The 22583-nt window shown below is 44.3% G+C and overlaps 1 protein-coding gene across 2 annotated transcripts in view; it reads left to right on the top strand.

Annotated features, from left to right (window-relative positions):
* The window catches only part of LRSAM1 (leucine rich repeat and sterile alpha motif containing 1), a 1377704-nt gene that overhangs the window by 892361 nt on the left and 462760 nt on the right, over window positions 1-22583 (top strand). For both annotated transcript variants that reach the window (XM_030206572.1, XM_030206573.1), the window contains exons 16-17: window positions 20927-21026; window positions 22302-22389. In XM_030206572.1, the coding sequence (XP_030062432.1) occupies window positions 20927-21026; window positions 22302-22389 (188 nt within the window). The remainder of the gene's footprint in view (window positions 1-20926; window positions 21027-22301; window positions 22390-22583) is intronic.

The raw sequence follows: 22583 nt of genomic DNA, 5'->3' as shown, positions 1-22583 counted from the left end.
AGAAATGCTATAAATAAATAAATAAATCTCACACTTGAAAGCCATGTGAAGAATACAACTAAGAAGATGTTTCAGTCAATGTGGAAACTGGTTCATAAGGTTATTCATGGAAATGCAGTGGCCTATATATCAGACCTTATTGATCTCCCACCCAGGAACGCTAAAAGATCAGCACACACATTCCTGGGAGTTCACTTCCCAAGCTGTAAAGGCCTAAAATACAAGCTAGTACATGCGTCTAGCTTTTCCTACATTGGCACGCAGATGTGGAATGCATTGCCACTTGATCTGAAGACTATTCACGACCTAATCAACTTTCAAAAATCATTAAAAACTTACCTTTTCAACAAGACTTACCATAATAATCAGTAATAGGATTTCTAACACATCGCTAGTCACTTGATATTCTGACTGTTTCTTGTTTACAGAATTGATTATATCCATAATGTTACACTTGTTATGTATGTAATTAATTGTGTATCTACGCTTGACATGATGTACTATTGTAAGCCACATTGAGCCTGCAAATAGGTGGGAAAATGTGGGATGCAAATGCAACAAATAAATAAATATTTCCCAGCTCAGATTTACTAAAATTTAAAAATATAACCCTATCTCAGATCTATTTAAATTTGCCAAAAACACACTTCAAAATTCAGTTCCAGTAAAGCATAATAAACTTGGACTCCACTTACTTTAAACTAACCATCCTCTCTCCTACCAAATGTTTATAGTGGAGTCAGTGGTTATATGGTCCCTTCTGATAACCTAGTCTCAGAGGAGGCTGTAATATGTGGGAATTCTTTTTCTGACCTTGTCTTCTTACCATAAAAAATATACCATTTGGATAAGTGGGGTAATAGGGTTTCTGCCTCTTTACACCCACCCCAAACTATAGTGGACCAGCCACCCCCAAGATATGGGGTGACAGAGAAGACAGAGGCTATCCTGCTTATTTTCCTTGGGTGGGAAATTGTGGGATATAAGTGCTGTAAATAAATAAATAAATAATTTTTTGATAGAGAAAAACGCCTATAGTGCGACCTAAATCGGGAGATAGACGTTTATCTCGCAAAGGCACTCAAATCGGTATAATCAAAAGCCGATTTTGGGCGTTTCCAACTGCACTCCATCGCAGAAACGAATAAAGTTGACGGGGCGTGATGGAGGTGGAACTGAGGCGTGGTTATCAGCCGAGGAGAGATGGGCGTCTTTAGCTGATAATCGAAAAAAAAAAAGGCGTTTTTACTGCGATTTTGGGTCACTTTTTTGGACCCTTTTTTTTCACAAACAAGTCCCATAAAAGTGACCCAACTGCTCAGATGACCACTGGAGAGAATCGGGGATGACCTCCCCGGACTCCCCCAGGGGTCACTAACCCCCTCTCACCAAAAAAAACCCACTTTACAAACTTTTTTTCCAGCCTGTATGCCAGCCTCAAATGCCATGCCCACCTCCATGACAGCAGAATGTGTTTGATCCTGTCACAGCCTTTCCCTGGGTCAGATGTGGCTCTCGGGTGCAGTACAGGGTCACATCAGCATTGCATTGTGGTGGGTGTAGGGTATTGGCCTCCGTGATTTCATTAGCTTGTGTTACAGTCTCACGATGTTGGTAGTTGGTAGGCTCTTCTCCCATGGTGCTTTTCCCCCTGCCTACTGGGTCAGAGTGTGCCCTGTTGTGTTTCCTGTTGTAGTCCATGCGGTAGTGGCCATTTTTGTAAGCCAGTTTTAGTTCCCTTTCCTGTGTTAGCCACGTTACAGAACTTAGTTCTTCCCTTGAATGTGGCTGAAAGAGGGCATTGTACAGCATTCTGCCAGCTCTGACCTACTGCTAATCTCAGTACCGGGGAGACTCGTTGCCAGTGGGGCACAACCTCTGATCTGCAGATAACTGTGAGTAAACACGGTTATTCCAATAAAGGCCGTTTTCGGAGAGATTAGTCTTCAGGTGTCAACTGGTGTGCCATTGTTATACAGCAGCAACAAGTCCTAGAGGCCTGCGTGTATGCAGGTCCCTGGAGCACTTTTAGTGGGTACCGCAGTGCACTTCAGCCAGGTGGCTCCAGGCCCATCCCCCCCTACCTGTAACACTTGTGCTGGTAAATGGGAGGCCTCCAAAACCCACTGTACCCACATGTAGGTGCCCCCTTCACCCCTAAGAGCTATGGTAGTGTTGTACATTTGTGGGTAGTGGGTTTTGGGGGAGGGGGGTTGGGAGCTCAGCACCCGTGGTAAGGGAGCTATGCATGTGGGAGCTTTTTCTGAAGTCCACCGCACTGACCTAGGGTGCCCAGTTGGTGTCCTGGCCTATCAGGGGGGCCAGTGTACTACCAATCCTGGCCCCTCCCACGACCAAATGGCTCGGATTAGGACGTTTTTTAGCTGGGCGTTTTTAGTTTCCATTATCGCTAAAAAAAACAAACGCCCAGCTCAAAAACGTCCATTTTTTTGAAAATACGGTTCAGCCCGCCCCTTCACGGACCTGTTCTCGGAGATAAACGCCCATGGAGATAGGTGTTTCCGTTCAATTATGCCCCTCCATGTTTCTTTGAAGGAGAAAGTCTTTATTCCTTACCAATCTAGATAACAAAGCAATCAGGCAATAACAAATAGCAATTAGTTATGAGAGGGAGAGAGTGACCACCGCTGTAAAGATTTACTCACTGACAGTCATCTCAGCCTCTGTCTGTAATAAGTGATGGTCTAGTAAATGGATGAACGATAATACAATACGACAGTGACTTATATACAGTGGATTGGGCGTTAATTCCCTCCCAAATCATGCAGCCTTGCAACTTCAGCTAATTTCTGTCTTACTGCATTGTTTACATAGAATGGAACACACTTTCTAAGTGTTATGGAATACAGAACACAATATCTAAATGTTTATGGAACACAGCATCTTATAACAAGTCCAAGGTTTCTTTTACAGGAGATTGTAGTCGCTGTTTTGCTACAGGAATTTCTCCTGGACCCAGGTCTTATCATTGTTTTGTCTAGTAGCCTCAACACATCTTCACTTTCAAACAGTGTACATATTCTTAGTGTCCTTGTAGAGTCAGCGGCACCAACTCTGTCAGGGAGGGGAAGAGCACTCCTTGCTAGATCAGCATGACCTCGAATTCACAGCTTTCAGCAGAAAGTAAAGATGCAGCTCTCAGGCATTTTAAGTTTGAGCCTTTTAGCTATGCAGTTCATGGGTCATAACTGACCTGGCAGTGGTCATAAAAGTGCAAATCAATTCAATGCGTAACCTCCCATACCTCTAATAGGGAGGACTTTACTGAAACTCAAAGAAGACTGCGGAACCATGATTCTGATAGCTCCTTTCTGGCCGCGTCAGATTTGGTTCCCTTTTCTTCTGGAGTTGTCCTCTGAGGAACCGTGGAGATTGGAATATTTTCCAACCCTCATCACTCAGAATGAGGGCTTCTACATCCCAACCTCCAGTTCCTGGCTCTCAAGGCCTGGATGTTGAGACCTTAGAATTCGCCTCCTTGGGTCTTTCAGAGGGTGTCTCTCGAGTCTTGCTTGCTTCCAGGAAAGATTCCACCAAGAGGTGTTACTCTTTCAAATGGAGGAGGTTTGCCGTCTAGTGTGACAGCAAGGCCCTAGATCCTATTTATTGTCCTACACTGACCCTGCTTGAATACCTTCTACACTTGTCAGAGTCTGGTCTCAAGACCAACTCTGTAAGCGTTCACCTCAGTGCAATCAGTGCTTATCACCGAGTAGAGGGTAAGGCTATCTCTGGACAGCCTTTAGTTGTTTGCTTCATGAGAGGTTTGCTTTTGTCAAAGCCCCCTGTCAAACCTCCACCAGTGTCATGGGATCTCAATGTTGTTCTCACCCAGCTGATGAAACCTCCTTTTGAGCCACTGAATTCCTGCCATCTGAAGTACTTGACCTGGAAGGTAATTTTCTTGGTGGCTGTTACTTCAGCTCGTAGAGTCAGTGATCTTCAGACCTTGGTAGTGCATGCACCTTATATCAAGTTTCATCATAACAGAGTAGCCCTCGGCACGCACCTTAAGTTCCTGCCAAAGGTGGTGTCAGAGTTCCATCTGAACCAGTCAATTGTCTTGCCAACATTTTTTCCCCGTCCTCATACCCGCCCTGGCGAAAGCAGTTTACATACCTTGGACTGCAAGAGAGCATTGGCCTTTTATGTGGCGCGGATAAAGCCTTTCAGACAGTCCGCCCAGTTGTTTGTTTCTTTCGATCCCAACAGGAGGGTAGTCACCATCGGAAAACGCACAATTTCTAATTGGTTAGCGGATTGCATTTCCTTCACTTATGCCCAAGTTGGGCTGACTCTACAGGGCCATGTCAAGGCTCATAATGTTAGAGCCATGGCTGCGTCAGTGGCCCACTTAAAGTCGGCCTCCATTGAAGAGATTTGCAAGGCTGCAAAGTTGGTCATCAGTCCACACATTCACATCTCACTACTCCCTTCAGCAAGATACCCGACGTGACAGTCGGTTTGGGCAGGCGGTGCTGTAGAATCTGTTCGGGGTTTAGAATCCAACTCCACCCCCCTAGACCCATTTTGATTCTGTTCCAGGCTGCACTCTCAGTTAGTTGATTTTGGTTTCAGGTCAATCTATGTTATGTCCTCGCCGTTGCAAGGCCCGATTGACCAATGTTCATTGTTTTGAGTGAGCCTGGTTGCTAGGGATACCCCACATGTGAGAACAAGCAGCCTGCTTGTCCTCGGAGAAAGTGAAGATACTTACCTGTAGCAGGTATTCTCCGAGGACAGCAGGCTGATTGTTCTCACAAACCCGCCCTCCTCCCCTTTAGAGTTCTTGTTCTTATGCTTTTTGATTAAACTAAAGAGGCACGCTCGTGTATGCACAGTTCGCGCAACGGAACTCTATGGAAAGACTTTATTATTTTGCTTGCAAAATTTTTTCCCGATTCCTGGGCCGCTGCAGATGTTGACCCACATGTGAGAACAATCAGCCTGCTGTCCTCGGTGAACACCTGCTACAGGTAAGTATCTTTGCTTTGCTGCTGCTTCTTTCAGAATAGGTAGCTCTGAGGAAGTTTGAGACACTGCTTGATCTCTCCATTCCATCTCCTCCCCCTTGATTTGTATCTGCCATTTTCAGGGCACAGACCGTAGTAGTCTGCCCAGCACTAGCCCTGCCTCCCAACCACCAGCCCCGCCTCCCCCCACCGGCTCTGCCACCCAATCTCCACTAAGCTTCTGAGGATCCATTCCTTCTGAACAGGATTCCTTTATGTTTATCCCACGCATTTTTGAATTCCGTTACCGTTTTCATCTCCACCACCTCCCGCGGGAGGGCATTCCAAGTATCCACCACTCTCTCCGTGAAAAAATGCTTCCTGACATTTTTCTTGAGTCTGCCCCCCTTCAATCTCATTTCATGTCCTCTATTTCTACCGCCTTCCCATCTACGGAAAAGATTTGTTTGCGGATTAATACCTTTAAAATATTTCAACATCTGTATCATATTATTATTTATTGCACTTGTATCCCACATTTTCCCACCTATTTGCAGGCTCAATGTGGGATACAAGATATCACCCCTGTTTCTCCTTTCCTCCAGTGTATACATATTCAGGTCAGCAAGTCTTTCTTCATACGTCTTGTAATGCAAATCCCATACCATTCTTGTAGCTTTTCTTTGCACCGCTTCAATTCTTTTTACATCCTTAGCAAGATACGGCCTCCAAAACTGAACACAATATTCTAGGCGAGGCCTCACCAACGACTTATACAGGGGCATCAACACCTCCGTTCTTCTGCTGGTCACACCTCTCTCTTTACAGCCTAGCAACCTTCTAGCTATGGCCACCGGCTTGTCGCACTGTTTTGTCGCCTTCAGCTCCTCAGATACTATCACCACAAGATCCCTCTCCCCGTCTGTAAATATCAGACTCTCACTACCTAACACATACGTCTCCCGTGGATTTCTGTTCCCTAAGTGCATCACTTTGCATTTCTTCACATTGAATTTTAATTGCCAAACCATAGACCATTCTTCTAGCATCCGCAGATCCTTTTTCTTTTTTTTTTAAACTTTAAATTTTTATTGACAAGCTTAAAATTGTACAACAGATATACATTTACAAAATCTTTTACACCCCATCCCCCACCCCAAAAATCCCTCCCCTCTCCTCCCCTCCCCCTTCACCCTTACTTATTACTATGTCATTTGGGTCAATTCCCTAAGCTGAGTACATAGCTCAGATGTTGTGCTGTATCTACCCTCTCTTTTGTCTGTGAGTTTTCCATTTCCCCAATAAGGGATAATTTCAAAATCCAGTCTTGCTCAGATGGTGCCTCCATCTTCTTTTGAATTTTGAAATATCCTGTTGTAGCCTTCCCAATTCCCCCTTAGGAACCTGTATCGGCAGAGTCTGGAACAGAAATAACACTCGTGGTAGGACATTCATTCGAACCGCTGCTATCCGGCCCCACCACGATAATCACCTTCTTCCCCAACCTCCCATATCCTTACGTATTTGCTGAAACAAAGGTGTGTAATTGAGATGATATAACTGGGACATCTCTATAGATATCCTAACCCCAAGATATTTAATGTTACCCAGCTTCAATTGAAAAGGAAACCCCTGTGAGAGCTCTTCCATCCTGTGCTGTGCAATGGACACCCCTATCATTTCGGACTTATCATAATTTATCTTAAAGCCGGATATCTTACCAAAATCATCCAGCTTCACCATCAGTATTGGGAGAATTAAACTAGGGTTTTTCACAAAAAATAGCACGTTATCGGCAAAAAGAGCCATCCTATGCTCAGTGTCCCCTATTATGATTCGCTTAATATCTACCGACTTCCAAATCCTCTGCGCCAATGGCTCAATTGATAACGCAAAGAGCAGTGGTGAGAGTGGGCATCCTTGTCTAGTGCCCCACTCTATCTGAAAAGCTGACGTGTACCCCCCATTTATTTTAAGCCTCGCTGTCGGCCTCTCATATAACCTCCTTAACCACCCTATCAGTCCAGAGCCAAACCCCCATACAGTCCAATACCTCCAATAGATAAGGTCATTCCACCCTATCGAAAGCTTTTTCTGCATCTGTACTCAGGAGAGCTACCAGGGTTAACTTCTGTTGGGCCTCCCATATGACATGCAACGTGCGGCAAATGTTATCAGCCACTTGCCTACCTGTAACAAATCCAGATTGGTCTGAGTGAATCAATTTAGGCATTATCTTACCCAACCTGACCGCAAGCACCTTAGATAAAATTTTTATATCCAAATTTAACCATGAAATTGGTCGGTAAGAGCCACATACAGCAGGATCCCTCCCTGGTTTCAATATTAACAAGATCCCCGCTTCGTGCATACTAATTGTGAGTGATTGGCTCCTAAAGCAGGCATTCTCCACCTTTGTCAACAAAGGCCCCACCTCCCCTATAAATATTTTATAGAACTTAGCTGAGTAACCATCAAGACCAAGCGTCTTCCCTCCCTTAAGCCCTTTTTTTAAAATTCTTTATTTATGTATTCAATATACAATTAACAAGGATAACCTTGCGAACATAAAACAGGCAAATAATAAGTAATATTGATATTCTCATCCTGCATTCATCAAAACTTAAAAAGAAAAAAATAAGGAAGAAATATACAGGACAAGAAAATTAGAATTAACTAATCAATTAAAGAAACACAATTAGCCTTTCTTAGACCTCAAAACAACGAGGGGGGAGTGATAGAGTTAGAGAAGTAATCAAATCTAAATTATTTTCTACATTTACTTCATAAGTACATAAGTACATAAGTAATGCCATACTGGGAAAAGACCAAGGGTCCATCGAGCCCAGCATCCTGTCCACGACAGCGGCCAATCCAGGCCAAGGGCACCTGGCAAGCTTCCCAAACGTACAAACATTCTATACATGTTATTCCTGGAATTTTGGATTTTTCCAAGTCCGTTTAGTAGCGGTTTATGGACTTGTCCTTTAGGAAACCGTCTAACCCCTTTTTAAACTCTGCTAAGCTAACCGCCTTCACCACTTTCTCCGGCAACGAATTCCAGAGTTTAATTACACGTTGGGTGAAGAAACATTTTCTCCGATTTGTTTTAAATTTACTACACTGTAGTTTCATCGCATGCCCCCTAGTCCTAGTATTTTTGGAAAGCGTGAACAGAAGCTTCACATCCACCTGTTCCACTCCACTCATTATTTTATATACCTCTATCATGTCTCCCCTCAGCCGTCTCTTCTCCAAGCTGTATAGCCCTAGCCTCCTTAGTCTTTCTTCATAGGGAAGTCGTCCCATCCCCGCTATCATTTTAGTCGCCCTTCGCTGCACCTTTTCCAATTCTACTATATCTTTCTTGAGATGCGGCGACCAGAATTGAACACAATACTCAAGGTGCGGTCGCACCATGGAGCGATACAACGGCATTATAACATCCTCACACCTGTTTTCCATACCTTTCCTAATAATACCCAACATTCTATTTGCTTTCTTAGCCGCAGCAGCACACTGAGCAGAAGGTTTCAGTGTGTTATCGACGACGACACCCAGATCCCTTTCTTGGTCCGTAACTCCTAACGTGGAACCTTGCATGACGTAGCTATAATTCGGGTTCTTTTTTCCCACATGCATCACCTTGCACTTGCTCACATTAAACATCATCTGCCATTTAGCCGCCCAGTCTCCCAGTCTCGTAAGGTCCTCTTGTAATTTTTCACAATCCTGTCGTGATTTAACGACTTTGAATAACTTTGTGTCATCAGCAAATTTAATTACCTCGCTAGTTACTCCCATCTCTAAATCATTTATAAATATATTAAAAAGCAGCGGTCCTAGCACGGACCCCTGAGGAACCCCACTAACTACCCTTCTCCATTGTGAATACTGCCCATTTAACCCCACTCTCTGTTTCCTATCCTTCAACCAGTTTTTAATCCACAATAGGACATTTCCTCCTATCCCATGACCCTCCAATTTCCTCTGTAGCCTTTCATGAGGTACCTTGTCAAACGCCTTTTGAAAATCCAGATACACAATATCAACCGACTCCCCTTTGTCCACATGTTTGTTCACTCCTTCAAAGAATTGAAGTAAATTGGTCAGGCAAGATTTCCCCACACAAAAGCCATGCTGACTTGGTCTCAGTTGTTTCATTTCTAGAAACGATTTCAGTTGTTCCGGTGAAAAGAAATTATATTTAGTTTGACCTAATTTAACTACACATTTAGCCGGGTATGCCAAAAAGAAAGATCCCCCAATATCAATTGTCTTTTGTTTCAAAGCAAGAAACGCCTTTCTTTTCTGTTGTATTTGTTTTGTCACGTCTGGGTACATCCAGACTTTAGATCCACAAAATTGAGCTTTAGAGTTCCGAAAGTAAAGTCTTAAGATGTTATTATAGTCTTGCTCAAAAACCAAAGAAATTATTAATGTGGCTCTATCCAATACTATTTCCGTTGATTGTTCCAATATTTCAGAGATATTTTGTAGATCAGGTATATTCTGTTCAATACCTTGTAATTCCCCCTTTGGTTTAGGAATAAAATAAATCTTATTTATTGGAGGAGTAGAGTCTGGGGGAATTTTTAATATCTCAGTCAAATATCTTCGTAGTGTATCTAGCGGGGTTACTCCCGTTAACTTAGGAAAATTCAAAAGACGGAGGTTAAGCTGTCTATTATAATTCTCTAGCTGTTCAATTTTCCTTCTCATTTCCATGTTATCTTTAAGAGCCACATCTTTAAAATCCTTAAGCGAATCTACTTATTTCCTCAAAGTTGTCACTTGCTTTGTTAAATCGTCTTTTACAGAATCAACAGTTGATTTTAAATCCTCAGATTTGGCATTTAAGTTTATAACATCACCTGAAGTTTTCTGCAGTGTAGTATTCATCCGGTCCAACATCACCCAAAGCGTTTCCAGTGTCACCTCCGGACTTTTTACTGAGGGAAACCGAGTTCCATCAGCCTTCAGAGTCGTTTGTTGCAGTCCTGGGTCCTCGCTGGTTGCCCCTTCCGATACACTTCTGGGATCGGCGGGGTTTCCCTCCAGGGCCGCAGTCGACGCTGGACACGGAGGAATCGTCGAAATGGATGGTGGCGAAAGGGAGGTTTCCTCTCCCAGTGGGGAGCTCGCTTCTCCGAGAACCGCCGCTATGAGATCTTCTTCCCTCTGAGATTTGGAGAAACCGGGGAAGTATCGTTCCACGGACGCTTGGGCCGGGGAAGATGTCAAAGTAGGCTGAGGAACAGTCCTTAACGCTCCCTTCCTTTTAGAATGAGGCATTATCATACAAAAGTAAAATGAATTTCCCAAAACGCTCGGAGCTCTCTACCAGCCTACCGGTCCAGCAGCCATCTTGACACGCCCCCCCTCCAGCGCTATTTTTGGCCCCTTAAGCCCTTTTATAGCCTGCTTAATTTCATCAAGGTGGAACGGGGCTTCCAACTTCTTCCGATCCTCACTGGACAACCTTTGCAAACGTAGCCCACCCGAGTACTTTCAGGCCTCATCTGTCTCTACCCCTGTCTCACTACTATATAGAGCCTGATAAAATTTAGCAAATTGGTCTCTAATTTCTTTATCTTGATAGTACATCTGATCTCCCATCCCTTTAATTTTTGTAATAGTGAGGCCCACTGCCGATTCCTCAGAAAGTTAGCTAACATCTTACCCGATTTGTTGCCAAATTCAAAAAAGTTTTGCTGGAGAATCTTCCTCATAAATTCCACCCTCTCCACCTGCAACTTGTCGAGTTCTATATGACATTGTCGCACTACTTGTAGAACCTCATCTAACCCTCCCTCTTGGTGTTGACGTTCCAGGTACACTAAACGTGATCTCAACCCTAATTCCCTTACTTCCCTTTTGTGCTTTCTTCTTGCTCCCCACTTAATGAGATGCCCCCGCACCACTGCCTTCAGTGCATCCCACAGGGTCCCCTCTGTAACCTCCCCTGTATCACTGATTATACAATAACTCTGGATTACCTTACGAATGTCTTCATTTTTTATCCCCCAGCACTAGCTCATTTAACTGCCAAAAAAGTTGGCATCTCTCCTCTTCCAAACCCTTCAACCCAATCTCCACAGGTGCATGATCTGATATGGAAATGAGGCCTATTTCTGCGTCAGTTACAAGTTCACATAATTGGCGACTGCACCATACTATATCTATTCTAGTATAGGTGTTCTGTGAATGGGAATAAGATGTATAGGACCTCTGACCTGGATGCTTAAGCTGCCAAACCTCCACTAAGTCTAATTTGGAAGTGAGGGACTTTAATTGTTTACAATGGGTTATATGCACACTACTCATCCCTTTAGAGTGATCCATAGATGTCATACACATATTAAAATCTCCACCTAGTATCATCCCCCCTTTCTGGAATTGGAGGAGCTCTTCCGTAACTTGAGCAAAAAACTCTCCCTGCCCCGAATTGGGTGCATATAGATTAACAATAGTCACTGCCTTCCCATGTAAGAGTCCCCTAACAGCCAGACACCTTCCCAAGTCATCCCTATAAACATCCTCTGTCACAAATGATATCCCTCTACGAATATAGATTGCTAATCCTCCCACCTTTCCCCCTCATATATCAAAGTGCGCAATGCACTCACTATACGCCCTATGCTTAAGTAGATGAACATCTTTCCTTCTAATATGAGTTTTTTGTAGCAATTTAATATCCCAATGGTTTCTCTGCAGCTCACGATGTACCAAACTACGTTTTATCTGTGAATTAAACCCGTTAACATTCCAGGACCCCAAGTTCAGACCCTTATCTCCCTTCACCCCTACCCCCTCCCCTTTTGCTGAACAGATCTACTATCCGTCAGCTGGTGTCCCTGAGGAAGTAACTCCTCGCCAGAGCAGACAACCTATTTTCCCCCATTCTCTATATTTCCCGGTCCCATCCCTCCCCCATCCATAAAACATTTCCCCCTTACTCAGTAACAAACCAACATTGCATTAAACATTGAAACCACCATCCTTTTTCTCCCTCCCCAATAATTTGTAGCCAAACCAGTTTACCACCTTAGCATTTAGGCAGCTCATAAACTTTGATCGCATAGGTCTCCCATACTTCCCATCAGGTCACTCTATCCTTTGCTGGTATCTGAGGTGAGGTCTCCTTTCTGGATCCCACTTTTTGCCAGGATGGCCCCTTCTTAGCCGTTGCTGTTATGTTAGAGGCACCCCCAGGCTGCTCCAAGGGCAAGTTTTTACAGCCCAGCTCTCCATGCCTCTCCAAGCGTGACCACCCGACGGGATTGGTCCTCCGCTGTAAACTGAAGCCCAAACGTAAAAACCCATCGGTATCTATAATTGGATTGCTGGAGGTATTTAGTAAGATCTCTAAATTCTCTTCTCCTTTGAAGCATTCCATAGGACCTCTCCCATTGATCTCGCTTTTCTCCATATCATATCCTTAACTGTATAGTCCTGGAAGCAAACCACAGTATCTCTGGGTTGCGAGTGCCTTCTGGGTCCCAAACTTCTATGCACTCTGTCAAACTTTATCTCAGACTCAATGCTGCTCGGCTTCCCCTCTCCCCCTGATTCCACAATTCGGGCACAGATTTCCCTGATAATCTTTGCGCAATCCATATTCTGTTCCATTTCAGGGACTCCCTTAAATCTCAAATTGCTTTTTCTAGAGCGATTCTCTAAGTCCCAGGGTCGCTTTACTCATACTACCCCTCTCCTCAAGACCCTTCACTGGCTCCCTATCCGTTTTCGCATCCTGTTCAAACTTCTTCTACTAACCTATAAATGTACTCACTCTGCTGCTCCCCAGTATCTCTCCACACTCGTCCTTCCCTACACCCCTTCCCGTGCACTCTGCTCCATGGATAAATCCTTCTTATCTGTTCCCTTCTCCACTACTGCCAACTCCAGACTTCGCGCCTTCTGTCTCGCTGCATCCTACGCCTGGAATAAACTTCCTGAGCCCCTACGTCTTGCCCCATCCTTGGCCACCTTTAAATCTAGACTGAAAGCCCACCTCTTTAACATTGCTTTTGACTCGTAACCACTTGTAACCACTCGCCTCCACCTACCCTCCTCTCTTCCTTCCCGATCACATTAATTGATTTGATTTGCTTACTTTATTTATTTTTTGTCTATTAGATTGTAAGCTCTTTGAGCAGGGACTGTCTTTCTTCTATGTTTGTGCAGCGCTGCGTATGCCTTGTAGCGCTATAGAAATGCTAAATAGTAGTAGTAGTAGTAGTCCTCTACATTCAACTGCATTTTAGCTTTCTCTGCTCTCATGGTTTTAAGTTCAGATTGAAGCTCCTGCACTTCTCCCTCCACATGTTCCTGCGTTTCCTCAGCCTGCTCGACTCTGTTACCAATCTCTCTCATCTCTTTCTGAATGTCAGTAACAGCCTCCTTTATTGTTTTCCTGACTGCTGACATTTCAGCCTTCAGAGCTTTAAACCACCTCGCTACCTCCTGCTTGGTGAGCTCCGTGTCGCTTTCTTGCTGCTCCACTGGGCCCTCCGCAGGGTTGCCAGGTGGAAATTTTTTTTCCCACCCAATCCAGCCTAAAAACAGCCCAAAACCCGCCCCCCGCCGTCATCAACCCTGCCCCCGCCGTCATCAACCCCGCCCCCGCCGTCATCGGCCCAGCCTCCCCCGTCACCGGCCCCGCCTCCCTCATCTTCGGCCCGCCTCCCCCGTCTTCGGCCCGCCTCCCCCGTCATTGGCCCCGCCCAGAACATCACTAACCCACCCAAAACGTCACTAACCCCGCCCCCCACGGCCGAAAAAACCGCCTGTAAACCGCCCAAAAGAAAAAAAAGAAGCCCAAAAAACCGCAACCCGCCGCGGGCAAAAATTCCCCGCGGCGGGTCGCGGAAAACCGCCCAATTGGGCGGTAAAACCGCCCACCTGGCAACACTGGCCCTCCGTCTCCAACCCTGAGTCTGCGGCAGCAATTTTGGCACAAGCCTTGTGCGGAGTGCAGCTCGAATCCGCCGCTTCCTCTCTCTGTTCCACCGCATATTTAAACTTCTCCAGTCTCTTCCATGTCACCCTCCGATATCCTCTCTCTGGCTACAATTGTACTTCAGATGGAGTTGGGAGTATTGGGAATATCGCAAATTTTTTACACCGCCCTGACGGAGCTCTGGGTTTAGGCGTCCATCTCCGATGATGACGTCACTTCCTCCTCCTGCAGATCCTTTTTTATGTTTTCCACTCCCTCCTGGGTGTCCACTCTGTTACAAATCTTAGTATCGTCCGCAAAAAGGCAGACTTTACCTTCTAACCCTTCGGCAATGTCACTCACAAATATATTGAACAGAATCGGCCCCAGCACCAATCCCTGAGGCACTCCACCTTTCCCTCATCCAATCAAATTCCATTTACCACCACCCTCTGGCGTCTGTCCATCAACCAGTTCCTAATCCAGTTTACCACGTCTGAACCGTGTCAAAAGCTTTGCTGAAATCTAAGTAGATTACGTCTATAGCACGTCCCTGATTCAATTCTCCGGTCACCCAGTCAAAGAATTCAATGAGATTTGTTTGGCACAATTTACTCTTGGTTGTCTCGGATCTTGCAACTTATTGGCTTCCAGGAAATTTACTATCCTTTCCTTGAGCATCGCTTCCATTTCTTTTGCAATAATTGAAGTGAGGCTTACCGGCCTGTAGTCTCCAGCTTCTTCCCTATCACCACTTTTGTGAAGAGGGACCACATCCGCCATTCTCCAATCCCACGGAACCTCTCCCGTCTCCAAGGATTTATTAAACAAATCTTTAAGAGGACCCGCCAGAACCTCTCTGAGCTCCTTCAATATCCTGGGGTGGATCCCATCCGGTCCCACGGCTTTGTCCACCTTTAGATTTTCAAGTTGTTCATACACACACTCTTCCATGAACGGTGCTGTATCCTGTCCATTCTCATTAGTACTTTTGCCAGTCAATTGCGGTCCTTCTCCAGGATTTTCTTCTGTGAAAACAGAACAAAGTATCTGTTTAGCAAATTTGCTTTTTCTTCATCATTATCTACATAGCGGTTCGCAACATCTTTCATTCTCACAATTCCCTTTTAAGTCTTCCTCCTTACACTAATATGCCTGAAGAAATTTTTGTCACCCCTCCTTACATTTCTAGCCATTTTTTCTTCTGCTTGTGCTTTCACCAGACGTATCTCTCTCTTGGCTTCTTTCAGTTTCATCCGGTATTCCTCTCAGTGTTCCTCTTCTTTTCTGTATTTCAGGAACGCCAACTCTTTAGCCTTTATTTTCTCAGCCACTTGCTTGGAGAACCATATCGGTTTCCTTTTTCTCTTGCTTTTATTTACTCTCCTTACTTAAAGGTTTGTGGCCCTATATATAGCTTCTTTCAGCCTGGACCATTGTCCTTCCACTTCCCGTTCGTCCTCCCAGCCCATCATCTCCTTCCTCAGGTATTCCCCCATTTTACTAAAGTCAGCCTGCTTGAAATCCAAACTGTTTGATGGTCACTGCTGCCCAGGTGGGCACCTACTCGGACATTTGACACAGTATCCCAATTTGTGAGCACCAGATCCAGCGTTGCTCCCTCCCTAGTGGGTTCCATCACCATTTGTCTGAGCAGAGCACTTTGAAAAGCATCCACTATCTGTCTACTTCTTTCGGATTCCGCAGATGGAACCTTCCCATCTACATCCGGCAGATTGAAATCTCCCATCAACAGAACCTCTCTCTTCTTTCCCAACTTTTGAATATCTGCGATCAGATCTTTATCTAGTTCCTCCAATTGTGTCAGAGGTCTGTAGACAACACCCACGTGTTGTACTTATGTACTTACTAGTAAAAAAGGCCCGTTTCGTAAAGAAATGAAACGGGCGCTAGCAAGGCTATAGAGAGAGTGAGAGTGTGTATATGTATGTGTGTCTGTGTGTGTGTGACACAGAGAAAGTGTGTGTGTGTCTCTGTGTGAAACAGAGTGTGCACAGGTAGGGTGAAAATGAAGAGACAGTAGTGAAATTTTACATAGGACAGCTGAACCATTTGAGCCGTGTTTGTGTGTCTGTGTGAGAGAGTGTGCATATGTGTGTGGGTGAGTGTGTGTGTGAGATAGAGACAATGTGAGTGTGTGTGTGCGCCTGTGTGAAAGAGAGTGTGAAAGGGTAGGATCAAAATGAAGAGACAGCATTATAATTGTACATAGCACAGCACAAACATTTGAGGCAGTTCTTGCCTTATCTCCCCTGCCGCCCCCTCCATACCCAACGATTCGTTCCTTGTCTTCCATCCCCTCTGTGTCCCAGTTAAGAGTGAGAGTGTGTGTGTATGTGCTGGTTTTTTTCCTTCCCTCCTATGCCTTCCATGTCCGTTGTTTGTGTGGAGAGCAGAGATCTATGATCTATATGGTCCTTTTAGTGTTGCTGTTGACATCGCGTAGCAACTGTGTGCTGCTGGTTTTCATTGTTCCGCGATGTATCTTATGTCACGTTCCGTCGCTTAGTAACGGGTTCGCGATGCAATTGGTTGAGTGTCATTGGTCCGCCCTCAACGTCATGACGTTTGACTCCAAGGGGCGGGGCCAGCACTCATGGGTGAATTCCGGGTTTCACCACCATGCATTTAGAACGTTGGGACTTGTGGAGGCTTCAGAACATTGGCAGTGCGTTTTATATAGAGAGATGACACCATTATTTATTCAACACCATTGGTTTACAGTTTCTTATTGAATACAGTTCTTACTCTGGTACACAAGGCATTATACACTGGTCTCTCCCCATACCTCAACTCTTTAGTGAACTGCTATTACTCCTCTCGCTTTATGCATTCTTCGTATGGCTGTTGCTTGTTTCTTCCTCCTCCAAACTTAGCATGGCTTAAAATAAACTGGGGTAGTGCTTTCTTTTTTTTTCTCAGACCTTTATTCTGCAACACGCTTCCTGTCCCTCTACAATTTAAGTCCTCTTATGCTAAATTTTAAGGATGCCCTCAAGATTCACTTACTTACGAAGGCATATAAGATCACTAAAACCAAAACACATACTAGGAAATGTAGATGGAAAGCAATGACCACAAATGCTCGCAGTCTAAGCAATAAAATTCATGACCTTCAAGCCCTGATTTTGGAGGCTGACTTGGACATAGTTGCAGTCACAGAGACATGGCTCAATGGTTCCCATGAATGGAATGTAAACATACCAGGCTATAATCTCTTTAGGAAGGATAGAGAGGGACGTAAAGGTGGAGGAGTAGCTCTGTATGTGAGAAATGATATCGCAGTGACTGAAATGACAGGGAACTGGGGAAAGGAAGAAGCGATATAGATCACCTTAAAAAGAGAGGATAGAACCTTGGTCCACGTGGGTGTTGTCTATAGACCCCCCGACACAATTGGAGGAACTAGATAAAGATCTGATCGCTGATATTCAAAAGTTGGGGAAGAAAAGAGAGGTGCTGTTGTTGGGAGATTTTAATCTGCCGGATGTAGATTGGAAGGTTCCGTCTGCAAAATCGGAAAGAAGTAGAGAGATTGTGGATGCTTTCCAAAGTGCTCTGCTCAGACAAATGGTGACGGAACCCATGAGGGAGGGAGCCACGTTGGATCTGGTGCTCACGAATGGGGATAGTGTGTCAAATGTCCGAGTGGCTGCACACCTGGGAAGCAGTGACCATCAAACGGTTTGTTTTGATATAACGGCTCATGTGGATGGCGGCCACTCTAAACTCAAAGTCCTGGATTTCAAGCGAGCTGACTTTAACAAAATGGGAGAATACTACTACTACTTAACATTTCTAGAGCGCTACTAGGGTTACGCAGCGCTGTACAAATTAACAATTAAGGACGGTCCCTGCTCGGAAGAGCTTACAATCTAAAGGACGAAATGTCAAGTTAAGATTTCCTGAGAAGAGGTGAAGTGATTAGGTGCCGAAGGCGACATTGAAGAGGTGGGCTTTGAGCATTGATTTGAAGATGGGTAGGGAAAGGGGCACGGCGTATGGGCTCAGGGAGTTTGTTCCAGGCATGGGGAAGGAGTAAGGAGCTGATGGGCTGGGAGGACATACGTGAAGTGGAAGGACAGTGGTCCAGGCTAAAAGAAGTAATAAACAGGGCCACAGACCTTTATGTAAGGAGAGTAAATAAAAGCAAGAGAAAAAGGAAACCGATATGGTTCTCAAAGCAAGTGACTGAGAAAATAAAGATTAAAGAGTTAGCGTTCCAGAAATATAGAAAATCTCAAGAGGAGGAACACGGGGAGGAATACCGGATGAAACTGAAAGAAGCCAAGAGAGAGGTACGTCTGGCAAAGGCACAAGCAGAAGAACAAATGGCTAGAAATGTAAGGAGGGGAGACAAAAACTTCTTCAGGTATATTAGTGAAAGGAGAAAGACTATAAAGGGAATTGTGAGACTAAAAGATACAACGAAACGCTATATAGAAAATGATGAAGAAAAAGCCAATTTGCTAAATAGATACTTTTGTTCTGTTTTCACTGAAGAAAATCCTGGGGAAGGACCGAGAGGGACTGGCAAAAGTACACCTGAGAACCAGGTGGATAGAGCACCATTCACGGAAGAGAGTGTGTATCAACAACTTGGAAAGCTAAAGGTGGAGAAAGCCATGGGACCGGACGGGATCCACCCCAGAATACTGAGGGAGCTCAGAGAGGTTCTGGCGGGTCCTCTTAAAGACTTGTTTAATAAATCCTTGGAGACGGGAGAGGTTCCGAGGGATTGGAGAACGGCGGAGGTGGTCCCTCTTCACAAAAGTGGGGATAGGGAAGAAGCTGGAAACTACAGGCCGGTAAGCCTCACTTCAGTTATTGGAAAAGTAATGGAAGCCATACTGAAGGAAAGGATAGTGAATTTCCTGGAAGCCAATAAGTTGCAAGATCCGAGACAACATGGCTTCACCAAAGGGAAATCGTGCCAAACGAATCTCATTGAATTCTTTGACTGGGTGACAGGAGAATTAAATCAAGGACGTGCTATGGATGTAATCTACTTAGATTTCAGCAAGGCTTTTGACACGGTTCCCCACAGGAGGCTCTTAAATAAACTAGACGGGCTGAAGATAGGAACCGAAGTGGTAAACTGGATTAGGAACTGGTTGACGGGCAGACGCCAGAGGGTGGTGGTGAATGGAGTTCGCTCAGAGGAGGGAAAGGTGAGTAGTGGAGTGCCTCAGGGATCGCTGCTGGGGCCGATTCTGTTCAATATATTTGTGAGTGACATTGCCGAAGGGTTACAAGGTAAAGTTTGCCTTTTTGCGGATGACAGATTTACAACAGAGTGGACACCCCGGAGGGAGTGGAAAACATGAAAAAAGATTTGAAGAAGCTAGAAGAATGGTCTAACGTATGGCAATTAAAATTCAATGCGAAGAAATGCAAAGTGATGCACTTAGGGAGTAGAAATCCAAGGGAGACGTATGTGTTAGGCGGGGAGAGTCTGATATGCACGGACGGGGAGAGGGATCTTGGGGTGATAGTATCTGAGGACCTGAAGGCGACGAAACAGTGCGACAAGGCGGTGGCCGTAGCTAGAAGATTGCTAGGCTGTATAGAGAGAGGAGTAACCAGCAGAAGAAAGGAGGTTTTAATGCCCCTGTATAAGATGTTGGTGAGGCCCCACCTGGAGTATTGTGTTCAGTTTTGGAGGCCGTATCTTGCGAAGGATGTTAAAAAAATGGAAGCGGTGCAAAGAAAAGCTAGGAGGATGGTATAGGATTTGCGTTCCAAGACGTATGAAGAGAGACTTGCTGACCTGAACATGTATACCCTGGAGGAAAGGAGGAACAGGGGTGATATGATACAGACGTTCAAATATTTGAAAGGTATTAATCCGCAAACGAATCTTTTCCGGAGATGGGAAGGCGGTAGAACGAGAGGACATGAAATGAGATTGAAGGGGGGCAGACTCAGGAAACATGTCAGGAAGTATTTTTTCACGGAGAGGGTGGTGGACGCTTGGAATGCCCTCCCGCGGGAGGTGGTGGAGATGAAAACGGTAACGGAGTTAAAACATGCGTGGGATATGCATAAAGGAATCCTGTACATAAGGAATGGATCCTCAGAAGTTTAGCTGAAATTGGGTGGCGGAGCAGGTGAGGGGAAGAGGGGTTGGTGGTTGGGAGGCTAGGATAGGGGAGGGCAGACTTATTCGGTCTGTACCAGAGCCGATGATGGGAGGCGGGACTGGTGGTTGGGAGGCAGGAAATACTGCTGGGCAGACTTATATGGTCTGTGCCCTGAAAAGGACAGGTACAAATTCAAGGTAAGGTATACACATATGAGTTTGTCTTGGGCAGACTGGATGGACCATGCAGGTCTTTTTCTGCCGTCATCTACTATGTTACTATATAGACTGTCTATCTAGAATGGGGATGCTCGGCTGGTTGTTTTTTGTCTTTTAGTTTTGATCTAATATCCAAATTGTCTTGACAACATGGCATTCTTTTCTGCCTTATATTTTTTGCTTTGTAAATCACCTTATTGTTCTGAAATGAAGATTGGTATATTAAATTGAAAATATAAACTTATGCATATAAAGTGATGTTTAACTACCCGATTTTCAAACACCAACGATACCATAATTTTATAATAGGACATCTATATATGAAAGCCAAGTAAGATACAGATTTGGGGCAAAGTGGCAGACATTGCACCTAGAGTGAAGCTATGGGCATTTATACCTGCTCAGAAGCAGGTATTTTATTTAAAAAAACATGCATACATTGTGACTCTGCTAACATGCCACTCCTGAATATGCTCATATGTGGGTCAAATATAAGTATGCATCTTCTTGCTACAAGGTGTGCTTTTAGGTATGTAACCCTCAGTATAATTTTATAAAAGCACTTCTACATGTGTAAAAAGGCCTTTACATGCAAAATAATTATAAAATCGCCCCCTTCATAGCTTTCAGGGTTTAGAAATGGTTGCTGTTTTCATTTGATGTTTAATTTTTTTTTCTGCTTTCCAGCTGCTATGCAGCAAATGCTGGAGGAGAGTTACAAGAATAAACTCATTCAGATGGCCTATGAGTCTCGCCGACAGGAAATGGTCAACCAGGCTTGCTCCAGGTACCATATTTCTAATAGACCATAGAAGTCTGTGCAGGAAATAGCGCTTTATTTCCAAAACCAAAATAGATTTTGCAGGCAAACTGAGCAGTAGCACTGCACTACCATTTATATATATAACTACTTAGTACTCATTCAAAAAGTACAAAGGCAAGGGGACACTTAATGAAATTGAATGGAAATAGGAGGAAATATTAGTCAAAGAATAGTTAAGCTTTGAAACTCGTTGCCAGAGGATGTGGTAATGGTAGTTAGTGTATCTGGCTTTAAAAAAGGTTTAAACGAGTTCCTGGAGGAAAAGTCCATAGTCTGTCATTGAGATGGGCATGGGGGAAGCCACTGCTTGCCCTAGGATTGGTAGCATGGAATGGTGCTACTAACTGGATTTCTGCCAGGTACTTGTGACCTGGATTGGTTACTGCTGGAAGCAGGATACTGGGCTAGATGGATGATTGGTCTGACCCAGTATGGCTATTCTTATGTTTACTAAAGTGTACTACCATGTTTGTACATGCTAACTCCATTAGCACACATTATTAGTAAAAAGGTCCCTTTGCATAAAATGGGACCTGTGATAAAGCACATGAATGCATATTAGTGCCCGCTAATGCAGCAGAGCCTTTTAGTAAATCTAGTCCTTGGAGACAAGTATTTGCACTTTTTTTTTCAATACTGACAAATTCTTTTATAGGATATTTCATGAAGTTTTATCTTTGGTATATGCATATATGTGTAATACGTTGGTCAAGCTTGAATCAAGATAATTGTGATCTATTCTGAGCTTCAGTTGGTAGATTAGAATAGAAATTAAAATAAAAAAGTTTAACAGACCCTGGGAACATCCCCAGCACCACTTCTTGTTTGGCTAAATTTTCTGAAAGCTACAGTTTTCTCAGATAAAATTTAGCCAGCCATCAGGGAGCAAATGTCAAATGTTAAGGTTTATCCAGTCCACTTCCAAGATGAGCCAGACAAATCCTTTGAGTATCAACTGCATGATTGAATTGCCTTAATACCAGTGGCTGTATATTTTACAATCTTTTCACCTGCTTTATAGAAAACTTTCCCACCAGTTTGTGACACTGAATGTGTTTAGGTCTGTTCTTACCTAGAAAAGTAGAGCAAAATATCGCTTTATGGAATTTAATAACTTACATTTTAATAAATCACTGTCATTATGATACCCATCTCTACTTTCAAAGTTTTAATTTGGTGTTAGCAGTTATTTCACTGATAAATGGAAATAAACTCAACCCGGGTCTCTTTGTTTGACAGCATAACGGAGATGGATCATAAGTTTCAGCAAATCCTGGACTGGCAACAGCTGGATCAGAGCAAGGCCATTAGTCATATTTTACAGGAGGTAGGAGCACACTGGACTTTCAACAGAGGACCTGTGTTCTGTGTAAGCTGTGTTGAGATAGGCTGTAGCTTATATGAGACTGTGCTGATAGCTTCTGAACTACAGCTGCGAAACATCTGTCAGTGCAGACCAGTGGCGTAGCTAGGTGGGGCCATGGGGGCCTGTCCCCAATTTACTCTGGGGGGGGGGGGATT

This window comes from Microcaecilia unicolor, chromosome 6, assembly GCF_901765095.1.
Source record: "Microcaecilia unicolor chromosome 6, aMicUni1.1, whole genome shotgun sequence".
Lineage (NCBI taxonomy): Eukaryota > Metazoa > Chordata > Amphibia > Gymnophiona > Siphonopidae > Microcaecilia > Microcaecilia unicolor.
Note: the sequence above shows the minus strand (reverse complement) of the source record. Positions and strands in the feature narration are given on the sequence as shown.